This window comes from Tachysurus vachellii, chromosome 1 (genome assembly GCF_030014155.1).
Source record: "Tachysurus vachellii isolate PV-2020 chromosome 1, HZAU_Pvac_v1, whole genome shotgun sequence".
Lineage (NCBI taxonomy): Eukaryota > Metazoa > Chordata > Actinopteri > Siluriformes > Bagridae > Tachysurus > Tachysurus vachellii.
This window is the reverse complement of record NC_083460.1, coordinates 42,450,624-42,463,441: the sequence shown is the minus strand read 5'-3', so window position 1 is coordinate 42,463,441 and position 12,818 is coordinate 42,450,624. Positions and strand designations below refer to the sequence as shown.

Below are 12,818 nucleotides of genomic sequence, written 5' to 3'. Positions count from 1 at the left end.
AACTAAACGTCTTGATGACTAAACATGTCTTGATGACTAAACATGTCTTAATAACTAAACGTCTTGATGACTAAACATGTCTTGATGACTAAACATGTCTTGATGACTAAACATGTCTTAATAACTAAACGTCTTGATGACTAAACATGTCTTGATGACTAAACATGTCTTCACTTCTCTCTTCATTTTCCTTTCTTTAGAAATCATAATCTCTGACAACGATTCCACCTGGAAATAGATCTCAGTATCTCCTATAAAGTTCTCCACAACAGAAACACCACATCTGCATGTTTTATAAAGTTCTTTAGTTTAATACACATAGTCTTTCTGATCTCTCATACATACATTATCAAAAATATCGATGTAAACAGGAAGATCTACAGACCAAGGTTTAACAAATGAACAAAACAAGCAGACAAAACGTAGTATTTTATTCAAGAGTTAAAGTGTTAATGTTCCATCTCTGCAGTGGCTCCTTGCTGTAAAGCTGATGCAATTCTCAGAGCTTCCTCCAGCGTCATCTGTTCACTGAGCTGCATGAAAAGAACCCAGTGAAGAGAAAAGAAGATAAGATTAATTATATAAAAACACACAAAAAAACACGACAGGACATATACACACTTTACTGCTTTAAACATACAATTCCTACATGACTCAACACGTTTTTCACAACTGCTTCCGATCCTCAGGGTGGCCTTTGAAGTTCAATAGCGTTAATAGTGACCTTGATTAGGTGTGAACTGAAAAACAGTTGTGTTTAAACGCTAAATAAAAGAACTTCACACTTTCAGTATGAGTGAATGCAAGTGAGAAATACACCAATAATCACATCATATTTCTTCTTCAGTTAGTTATCATGATTAAACTGAAGCAGAAAGAAACAAAATCTCTGCGTCATTGAGATCACACAATGATCCTGTTTAGGACAAAACACTGTGGGTAGAAATGATGTGTCTGATCAAATTAAATTAAACATATCTAAAGATTTAATAATATAAAAATGCCAAAAAACTTGCATCAAATTTAAAACTTTATCCAACCAATGAGCAGACGTCAAAGAAGCTTTAAGCTCCGCCCATCGAACCCATCATGCGATAAATGATAAGTGTCACTATGAGATCAGTTTATCAGTTAATTGCATAATCATTAGTGTGAAATATATTATAAAGTTTAGATTTTAAATAAATCTCAAAATATTAAAGTTTTTTTATCTTCCATTTTTCTGAAGTAAAAATCTTAATAATTCATCTAAAAGATCAGGTTTATTTCTATCTCTACTGAGAAGCTCATTACTGAGGAATGTCTCAGAAAAACTTTCAGATTTGAGTTAGATTTAAATGAACAACCCTTTAAACTGCTGTAAAGTGTTTGTGTTCACCCTAAAATGAATTTAATGGTTTTAACTCTAACGGCATCCAAAGAATAGAGTTTTTGGCCCTATAATAGTGCAAATGTATGTATATTTAAATAAACTCATTTGCATATAAGTTTAAAAAATATATATTTTTTAAGAAAGATAAAAACTGCAAATGTATCAGCGATGCAGTGGGAAAGTTTAATTGTGATGTGATATGATAAGACAAATGACCCTATTCAGCTTGAGACATATTGACGTTTCTTAGCATATATAATGGACCACAACATGTGATGTAATCTTACCTCAACAGCAACTTGCTTCCCATTAGAAGTTGTCAGAAGAGTAACTGGATGTTGAAGCACTGCTTCCTGTTTGCTCTGTAAACACATACCAAATGACATTTAGGACAGGAAACGGAACCATGTGATTATAAATGATTATAAACACTAAGAGTAGGATTATAAATGATTATACACACAGAGAGTGTGATTATAAATGATTATAAACACTGGAGTGTGATTATAAAAGATTATAAACACAAAGAGTGGGATTATAAATAATTATAAACACTAAGAGTGGGATTATAAATGATTATAAACACTGAGAATGTGATTATAAATGATTATAAACACAGAGTGATTATAAATAATTATAAACACAGAGTGATTATAAATGATTATAAACACTAAGAGTGGGATTATAAATGATTATAAACGCTGAGAATGTGATTATAAATGATTATAAACACAGAGTGATTATAAATGATTATAAACACTGAGTGTGGGATTATAAATAATTATAAACACAGAGTGATTATAAATGATTATAAACACTAAGAGTGGGATTATAAATGATTATAAACACTAAGAGTGGGATTATAAATGATTATAAATGCTGAGAATGTGATTATAAATGATTATAAACACTAAGAGTGGGATTATAAATGATTATAAACACTAAGAGTGGGATTATAAATGATTATAAACACTAAGAGTGGGATTATAAATAATTATAAACACAGAGTGATTATAAATGATTATAAACACTGAGTGTGGGATTATAAATAATTATAAACACAGAGTGATTATAAATGATTATAAACACTAAGAGTGGGATTATAAATGATTATAAACACTAAGAGTGGGATTATAAATGATTATAAACACTAAGAGTGGGATTATAAATGATTATAAACGCTGAGAATGTGATTATAAATAATTATAAACACAGAGTGATTATAAATGATTATAAACACTAAGAGTGGGATTATAAATGATTATAAAAACCAGAGAGTGGGATTATAAATAATTATAAACACAGAGTGATTATAAATGATTATAAACACTGAGTGTGTGATTATGAATGATTATAAACAAGGAAAGTGTAATTATGAATGATTATAAACACCAGAGAGTGTGATTATGAATGATTATAAACACATAGAGTGATAATAAATGATTATAAACACAGAGAGTGAGATTATAAACAATTATAAAAACCGAGAGTGGGATTATAAATGATTATAAACAGAGAGTGTGATTTCAGAATTCTGCAACAGAAGGCGTTTCTTCTTCATCTGGTCCTTATAGAACTTATATAACAGGCCATAAATGACCCATGACCACACCCACCTGTGCTTCTGTGCTGTCAGCTGTTAATGACTCGCAAGCTGGGAGGGTGAGCATGTCACCATCCTGCGTTACCATGGTGATTGTATTGGCAACCGCCTGTAATGACACGTTTTTTACAAACGAGGATCTTAAACACAACCCAAACTTCATATTTTACTTTGACTTATAAATTTAAATTCAAACCTGACGATCGTCGTCCTGTGTGACGAGGCTGACCTGCTCCTGTGCTGAGAAGTCAGAGGTCGTATCTGAGCAATGTGCTAGGCTTTCACCTGAAGTACCGTGCATGCAGGGATCATCAATGGCTTCTGGGTGAAAAAGAAAAAGAAAAAGTCAATAAGAAATCTGTGATACATTTATTAAACACATACATCATTTAGACCGCTGCTGTTTACTGAGCTTGAGCCGGAAATTCTGCCATTCAAGCTCACGCTGATTGGCTGATGATGACCTTGTTATTTAACTAATCAAGACATCCGCTTCAAGAAAATATCTAAATGACATATTACACATATGCACTTACACTATACACTATAAACTCTAACATCGAGTGTATGAACATTAAAGGGTTGTTATTGTCTCAAACGAAACGTCAGCATACGCTGCTTGATGGTGAATTACATCAAATGCACATAATAAGATGACAGACACTAGCTTAGCAGAATACAGAGAATTTTTAATATGCTGGGGGAAAAAAAATAATAAAAATCACACTGTGAGCTAAATTCAAAGACATTTCTAAGATGTCTTGTGCAAATTTTGTCTCATCACCGGTTACGCCTGGTAGCTCCGCCCCTCTTCTGCTACATAAGCAAAGCTGCAACAGAGTGCTGGACTGTTCGCGCTTCATTATTTTGGTTATTCTTGTTGGAATTAAATGAAATTTTTTTTAACACTACTTTAAAGGTGGGGTCTCCGATATTTGAGAAATGCTTCAGAAAACTGCATCAGGCCGACAAACAAAACAAACCAAACGTGTAGCCAATGAGCAGAAAGGGGCGTGTCTAGTCAATATGGGCGGAGAGAGTGTTCAGTGCGCATGTGTGACATTAGCAGAAAGCGGTTTTAACATTGACATGGAGGATAAAAACAAAGAAAGAAAGAGAAGAAAGACTTACGATAAGGTAAGAAGTAGGACGTGTTAATATAGGATCAGCTTTCCAGCGCTGGAGAGAACTGAAGGAGCAGGAAGTTGGTCACATATTCACAGATTGGAGTTTCCTGAGTCAATAACTCCTGAGCTAAACACTGTTACTACACAAAACACAGTTGTAGCTGCGTCTCTACATTACTACGATAGAAAAGAGGTGTTATTTGTGTAGTAACAGTGTTTAGCTCAGGAGTTATTGACTCAGGAAACTCCAATCTGTGAATATGTGTCCAACTTCCTGCTCCTTCAGTTCTCTCCAGCGCTGGAAAGCACTGAACACTCTCTCCGCCCATACTGACAAGACACGCCCCTTTCTGCTCATTGGCTACATGTTTGTTTTGATTTTTGTTTTGTTTGGCGGCCCGACGCAGTTTTCTGAAGCATTTCTCAAACCCCACCTTTAATAAAGGGCATAGAACAGCGTGACTCACCTTAAAGCTGTCAAAATTGTGTTCAAATTCTCAAATGCAATGTAATACTTTCTGACCTGCCGGAGGCTCGTAGTCCTCGTGCTCTTCCTCGATGGGCTCCGATTCGTTGTGTACTGTGCGCTTGTGCAGTGCCAGCGTTGAGATCTGCTTGTAGGTTTTCCCACAATGGCTGCATTCGTACGGTTTGCAGGGCGTGTGAACCACCTGATGTTTGTACAGACTCGAGTACTCGGTGAAGCGCTTGTCACAGCCAGGAATAGTGCAAACATACGGCCTTTCGCCTGAGGACAAAAAGGAGAAAGAATATTCTAAGATGAGGGAAGATGAGAATGGTGCAAGTTTTCTATATTTGAATGTAAAAGCTAGAATACCGGTGTGGATCCTGCTGTGGTTTTTGTAATTGGTCGCACTGGCGAAGGCCCGGTTGCAGCCTGGCTCGGAGCAGTGGTACGGCTTCTCCCCGGTGTGTGTGCGCATGTGCACTTTGCAAATGTTAGAGGTCCGGAAAGACCGGCCGCAGCCTTCGTACGGACAAAGGAAGGGCTTTTCTCCTGAAAGGTCAAATTAAATTCCTTACTCTAATAAATGAGATAAATGTAAGCTGAATAACTCCGGATAAGACAAGACATCTGCCAAAATACCATAAATGTAAATATAACTGTATCAGAACACACACAGGATTATATTATAACTAGAAAGCACTCGTTGTACCCGTGTGGATCCGGATGTGCTTTTGGAGGTCTCCTGAGTTCTTGAAAGATTTTTTGCAACTGGCTTCTGTGCAGCCGTAGGGCTTTTCACCAGTGTGGGTCCTCATGTGGTTTTTCAACCCGTGTCCTAAATAACAACATAATTACAGCTTTAACCACAATGTATGATGGTCTGTCAAGATGATTATTAACATTATGATTATTATTATGAATTAAACTGATGATGCAGCATAACTTTCACATTACATGTTTAACTCACCTGGAACACTCTGACTCTGAGTGTGATATAGATCATAAACATACGTTTAGGTGTCTGAGTTATTAGCGTACGATTATAAATGATTATAAACACAGAGAGTGGGATTATAAATGATTATAAACACAGAGAGTGGGATTGTGAATAATTATAAACATAGAGAGTGGGATTATAAATGATTATAAACACCAGAGAGTGGGATTATAAATGATTATAAACACCAGAGAGTGGGATTATAAATGATTAGAAACGCTGAGAGTGATTATAAATGATTATAAACACAGAGAGTGGGATTATAAATGATTATAAACACAGAGAGTGATTATAAATGATTATAAACACAGAGAGTGGGATTATAAATGATTATAAACACCAGAGAGTGGGATTATAAATGATTATAAACACCAGAGAGTGGGATTATAAATGATTATAAACACAGAGAGTGGGATTATAAATGATTATAAACACCAGAGAGTGGGATTATAAATGATTATAAACACCAGAGAGTGGGATTATAAATGATTATAAACACAGAGAGTGGGATTATAAATGATTAGATACACAGAGAGTGATTAGAAATGATTATAAACACCAGAGAGTGGGATTATAAATGATTAGAAACACAGAGGGTGATTATAAATGATTATAAACACAGAGAGTGGGATTATAAATTGTTATAAACTCCCAGAGTGTGGGATTATAAATGATTAGAAACGCTGAGAGTGATTATAAATGATTATAAACACAGAGAGTGGGATTATAAATGATTATAAACACAGAGAGTGATTATAAATGATTATAAACACAGAGAGTGGGATTATAAATGATTATAAACACCAGAGAGTGGGATTATAAATGATTATAAACACCAGAGAGTGGGATTATAAATGATTAGAAACACAGAGAGTGATTATAAATGATTATAAACACCAGAGAGTGGGATTATAAATGATTAGAAACACAGAGAGTGATTATAAATGATTATAAACACCAGAGAGTGGGATTATAAATGATTAGAAACACAGAGAGTGATTATAAATGATTATAAACACCAGAGAGTGGGATTATAAATGATTATAAACACCAGAGAGTGGGATTATAAATGATTAGAAACGCTGAGACCTTTGGTAGTCTCCTGAGTTCTTGAAAGATCTTTCAACTAGAACTGGCTTCTGTGCAGCCGTAGGACTTTTCACCAGTGTGTGTCCTCATGTGGTATAAAATAAAATCTAAAAGTGATTGGTAGGAGGAGCTATGAATGAACTCAGGCTCCAAAATCTTGACTCTTCCCATTAACTTGAACCATCAGAGTCGGTTTGGCTAAATGATTCATTAATTTGTTAATATTGCTGATGATGATCTACTAATCCTACCATAATGGTGTATAGATGTGTCTAATTTTATTTGAGCATAAGTATTTATTTGAGCATTTATCACTATTAAAACATTATACCTTTGTATATTTACACAGATTGTTTGTGCTTGTGTTTAAATGACATCTTCAGCACAGAGTTAATCCTATAAACTGTTACCTGTTGCAAACTTTTTGTCACAGCCGGGTTTGTCACAGCAGTACGGCTTGTCACCAGTGTGCACTCTGGCATGGACCTGATGAAACACAAGCAGTTAGGTGTGTTATTGTGCTAGTGGTGTAAACAGTGAAGTACAACATAATACAGTCAGTTATTACTGCAGTGTAACACACTGTGTCTGCTGTTATAGGAAATTAATCAATGGTTCGTTTGTCACTGATTGTTTTCTTGTAACAGGATGTTATAGCAAAGCAATTTATTGTTATACACAGCACACACATATATACACACACACACACACACACACAAAAACACACACACACACACACACAAAAACACACACACACACACACACCAACAAAAACACACACACCCACAAAAACACACGCCCACAAAAACACACGCCCACAAAAACACACATACACACACACCCACAAAAACACACATACACACACACCCACAAAAACACACATACACACACACACCCACAAAAACACACATACACACACACACCCACAAAAACACACATACACACACACACCCACAAAAACACACATACACACACACACCCACAAAAACACACATACACACACCCCCACAAAAACACACATACACACACCCACAAAAACACACACACACCCACAAAAAAACACATACACACACACACCCACAAAAACACACACACACCCACAAAAACACACATACACACACACCCACAAATACACACATACACACACACCCACAAATACACACATACACACACACCCACAAATACACACATACACACACACCCACAAAAACACACATACACACCCACCCACAAAAACACACATACACACACACCCACAAAAACACACATACACACACACACCCACAAAAACACACATACACACACACACACAAAAACACACATACACACCCACCCACAAAAACACACATACACACACACACCCACAAAACACACATACACACCCACACAAAAACACACACCCACACATACAAACACACACACACATACAAGCACACACACACAAACACACACACAGACACACACACCCACAGATACACACACATACAGACATACACACACCCACACCCACAGACACACAAGTACCCACACACACAAACACACACACCTTGAGGTGATATGCTGTAGTATAAAGTTTGCCACATCCTTCATAGCCGCACTGAAACGATTTATCTTCGAGCTTTTGCACGCTGCGACGGCCATCCTGACTTGGAAAAACAATCTAAAACAGAAAAGGTTTTACATTTTCATTTTATTTGTTTTGTAGGCAGTGGGATTTGTGTAGCTCCCATCACATACCTGCACAACGTTTTCATTAGTGAGCAATCCAGTGTTTGTATAAAATTCCATTTCTTCTATCTGTAAAGTCCAAGACAGGTTTCAATAAACACTGAGTTTATATGTTTCAATAAACACTGAGTATAACTATGTTATTGTATACCTGTATACCTGTGTTACCTTAGCGGCGTACTGTTCCAACACCGTGACCGTCTCAGGGTCTGTGATTTCCTCCAGAGGAAGATCAGACACTGTGTCACTTTCCTGGATGGCCAGGATTGTATCTGGTGTGGACATCTGCAGCGCCTGCTGAATGAAGGCAGTGGAGCCGTCCTCGAGCTGCACTGCCTGGAGCGCAGGGGAATCGTACAACTCTGAAAACACCACACGGATCACACTTACGATGCTGAGACAAAGGCAGATTTAATACCTTAAAACAGGTTGTCTAAATTCATCAGTCATGTTTCACTGTGAGACTTTGGCACTCTTGAATTTTTAAATAGCCGTCGAATAACATATTCACTCTTTTTTAACTCAGAAAAGTCTCAGAAAAGTCTGAATCAGAGTCTCAAAGGTTCTAGCTTTTAAAAATTCAAGACTCAACACCTAAAAATATGACTTTAGTAACATTTAGCAATATTCAGGCTAGGGCTGGGCGATATGGCTGAAAACTGTATCACGATATCAGTTACATATCGGTCGATATCGATAATTATTGATATTTTTTATGACCCATTTAAAATAAGGACCAGGAGAAAAATATATTAGATTTAAACATTTTTATTTTAAACTTAACCTTCCTCTGATCGTAATCCCCTCAGTTATTAAGACAGAAATGTCAACAAGCAGGAAAACTCTAATAATTATAATGTAAACATGAGTCTAAAGTCACAATGAACACTTAACTGTTATCTCTTAACATTTAAGGTGCAAAATGAAAGAAAATATAAGAAATGCTTAATAAAGTGTAATAAAATAGTGCAAAGTGTTAAATATAAACATAGAGAAACCTGAGAATTTTACAACATGATACTGTTACATGATTGGCTGTTAGCGTCACTCCCTATGTTGCTAGGTTACCAGAGAGCAAGTGCCTTTGTTAATGCAAACAAACTTGCTTTGCAACCTCCGTTTTCTTCCGACAAAAAAATATCGAAAGTTTTATCAAACACATTTTTATTGATATCGATCAAGTGTCTATCGCGATACATATCGTTATCGTTTTATCGCCCAGCCCTAATTCAGGCTCAAGAAAAGTCCGACTTTACCACCAATGAAAATTCTGACTCATTGTAGTGAAAAATTCTGACTCAGTGTTAAGGAAAATTAGCATCTATCCATCCAGAAAAATTCAGACTCTGAGCACCTTTAGGTATGTGATGTAAGTAAGCAGTGCTTCCATCTTCCAACTGCACGGCCTGTCCAGCCTCCAGCCTCAGACTCTCACTCGTAGCAGCACCTGACACTCCACTAGGCTCCTCTACAAACAAGAAGAAAGGCAGAAATTATATACAAGTGTATAATGATAAATATTAACAGAGTTAGACACAAATATTAAAGTGTTAATGTTACATACACACCTCCATTATGTACATGCTGAATGTAAGCAGTAGCCCCATCATCCAGCTGGAAAACCTGCCCCTCCAGTACACTCCCATCTTAAGCAAAGAGAAAAGCATTATTGGTTTACTCATTACTCGTTATGGTTCATTTTGCAAAGCGTAAAACTTGTGACTTCAGTATTGCTACCTAAAGCTGTCACTGCTTTGGTATCTTGAGCATTTCGCTGAATATAGGCAGTTGAGCCATCAGTGAGAGTCACAGCCTCCAAGCTGTCTATGTACTGATCGTCTATGAAATAAGCAGCAAATAGACTTGATGAAGTCAAAGCACACAAATCACAATCAGAATCATTGAGCTGAATCTTCACTACTAACCTGAAATGTCACCGAGGCACAAAGTGAAGTTCTGAGCATCACTTCGCCCATGTGTGAATTCTGCTCCTCCCTGGTTTACTGTAGCCAGCAGCATGTTCCCACTGCGGGCAATCACTCATGCAGCAGCACCGATACTGATAATGCAGCTGCCTACGTCACATCCGAGACGAACGGGGCATCAGGAGAAAGAGGGCAAGGCGGGGTGGTTAATACTCAGGTTAATGTACACAGAGATGGAAATATGTTTTAATCAGTTTCTTTAATTCATTAAACATAATTAAGTACCATACTGCTTAGCTATATAATCATCAGATAGACATACAGACATATATATATACTGTATATACAGACAGACAGACATAGATAGATACGGACAAACAAATACAGATACAGATGGAGAGACAGACTGATGGAAGAGACAAACAGACAGCCAGACAGACAGATGTCAGACAGACAGACGGTCAGACAGACAGACGTCAGACAGACAGACGGTCAGACAGACAGTCAGACAGACGGTCAGACAGACAGATGGTCAGGCAGACAGACAGTCAGACAGACGGTCAGACAGACGGTCAGACAGACGGTCAGACAGACGGTCAGACAGACGGTCAGACAGACAGATGGTCAGGCAGACAGAGAGAGACGATCAGACAGACAGACGGTCAGACAGACAGATGGTCAGGCAGACAGAGAGACTGTCAGACAGACAGACGGTCAGGCAGACAGAGAGACTGTCAGACAGACAGACAGAGAGAAAGACAGAGAGATGGTCAGGCAGACAGACAGTCAGACAGACAGACGGTCAGACAGACAGACGGTCAGACAGACAGACGGTCAGGCAGACAGACAGAGAGAGATGGTCATACAGACAGACGGTCAGACAGACAGAGAGAGAGACAGAGAGACGGACAGACGGATGGTCAGGCAGACAGACAGACGAACGGTCAAGCAGACAGAAGGACAGACAGACAGACAGAGAGACAGGCGGACAGAGAGAAAGACTGTCAGACAGACAGACAGACGGACAGACAGACGGACAGACAGAAGGACAGACAGAGAGACAGGCGGACAGAGAGAAAGACTGTCAGACAGACAGACGGACAGACAGACAGACAGACAGACAGACAGACAGACAGACAGACAGACAGACGGACAGATAGACTTGTCCGTAAAATAATTAAAATCTTGCTGACATGGGGACAAACCGTGGATCAGCTTCGTGCTAAAACCACAACATTATAAATATAATGTCTGTAGAAACATTAGCTCTAGTTACTAGTTAGTGTTCTCTACTGAATAATAACATTAATACACTTCGTGCTGACCTTTAATCAGTCCGGAACATTTACTACAGCAATATTACTGTAAACAACACTGTAATCCAATATTACTGTAAACAACACTGTAATCCAATATTACTGTAAACAACACTGTAATCCAATATTACTGTAAACAACACTGTAATCCAATATTACTGTAAACAACACTGTAAACATCCAGCTTTAACTTCTACTTTCTCCTGTTAGTCACGTTAAACTCTACTTCTTCTTTATGACGCCTCATCGTGCTTTATTAACTAGTATGGGATCAAATAGCGCCCCCAATAGGCTCGGAGGAAGAGCACCCTGAGCGAACTAGATAAGAAAATACACGCAGAAGAAAACATAACATTCATTCATTCATTCATCTTCTACCTCTTATCAGAACTACCTCGGGTCACGGGGAGCCTGTGCCTATCTCAGGTGTCATCGGGCATCAAGGCAGGATACACCCTGGACGGAGTGCCAACCCATCACAGGGCACACACATAACAATATATATAAATAAATAAATAGCGGGTAGAGTTTTCATTTTTGTACGTTTAGAATCTAATTTTTTTGTATTATTTTATTATTATTTTTACATTTTAAAGTATAAACTAGTACAAATATTCTCATCCTTCTTTGAAGCTGTGGTATAATTTTTTCTGTGTTTTATAAAAACATTCTACCTGAATTTATGTCAGCATTTATAAAACACGTATAAAAAGATTCATTTAATAATTGTGCTAAATAATATTTAAGAAACTGTAGACATTTAATCAAACATATTCATTTATTTGACAAATGGCAAAAATAAATAAATAAATAAATGTTTCTAATAATAATAATAATAATAATAATAATAATAATAATAATAATAATAATAAACAAATAAATATGTTGTTTTTTTTAAACAGACAAAAACAAACATAAAACAAGTGTGAAATTCATTCACAGGCCTGGATCAGAATTTGCAACAGGTAAAATATATTTAGTAAAAAAAGAAAATCACTTTACCCATTTATTCTTGTTCATGTCTGACTGAATGCTTTTACATCTGATTATATAACCACTTCCTCATACACAGCTGATTTAGAAACACAATGTGAGTCCATTAGACCTACAGTACAATAGAGAAATAGTCTTTTGTTGCAGAGTAAATGACCATTAGGGGGAATTAGATACTCTTTTTTATTTAAACTGACGT

General features: G+C 37.0%; 1 protein-coding gene across 4 annotated transcripts; it reads right to left on the bottom strand.

Annotated features, from left to right (window-relative positions):
• Nucleotides 1-290: 290 nt before the first annotated feature.
• On the bottom strand, nt 291-11,859 carry znf143a (zinc finger protein 143a). Of its 4 annotated transcripts, none has more exons than XM_060873709.1 (16): nt 11,636-11,859; nt 10,311-10,460; nt 10,123-10,224; nt 9,954-10,031; nt 9,740-9,853; nt 8,545-8,747; nt 8,395-8,454; nt 8,204-8,317; nt 7,068-7,143; nt 5,281-5,406; nt 4,941-5,120; nt 4,626-4,850; nt 3,172-3,296; nt 2,989-3,084; nt 1,660-1,734; nt 291-533 (listed from the first exon to the last, which is right to left on the bottom strand). In XM_060873709.1, the coding sequence occupies exons 2-16, from the start codon at nt 10,402-10,404 to the stop codon at nt 450-452; spliced, it is 1,752 nt and encodes a 583-aa protein (XP_060729692.1). In that variant the 5' UTR covers nt 10,405-10,460; nt 11,636-11,859; the 3' UTR covers nt 291-449. The 4 variants fall into 4 exon arrangements, with proteins under 4 accessions (XP_060729692.1, XP_060729914.1, XP_060729859.1 ...); XM_060873931.1 differs by having other exon boundaries at nt 8,554-8,747; nt 11,636-11,858; XM_060873876.1 differs by having other exon boundaries at nt 11,786-11,804.
• Nucleotides 11,860-12,818: the final 959 nt, after the last annotated feature.

Excerpts from the sequence above, each read along its gene's own strand:
- znf143a (XM_060873709.1), bottom strand. The coding sequence starts at position 10,404 with ATGCTGCTGGCTACAGTAAACCAGGGAGGAGCAGAATTCACACATGGG. Across the intron at positions 5,121-5,280 it reads GCACATCCGGATCCACACGG|GAGAAAAGCCCTTCCTTTGT; the intron begins GTACAACGAGTG and ends TTGACCTTTCAG. Across the intron at positions 3,085-3,171 it reads CACAGGACGACGATCGTCAG|GCGGTTGCCAATACAATCAC; the intron begins GTTTGAATTTAA and ends GTGTCATTACAG.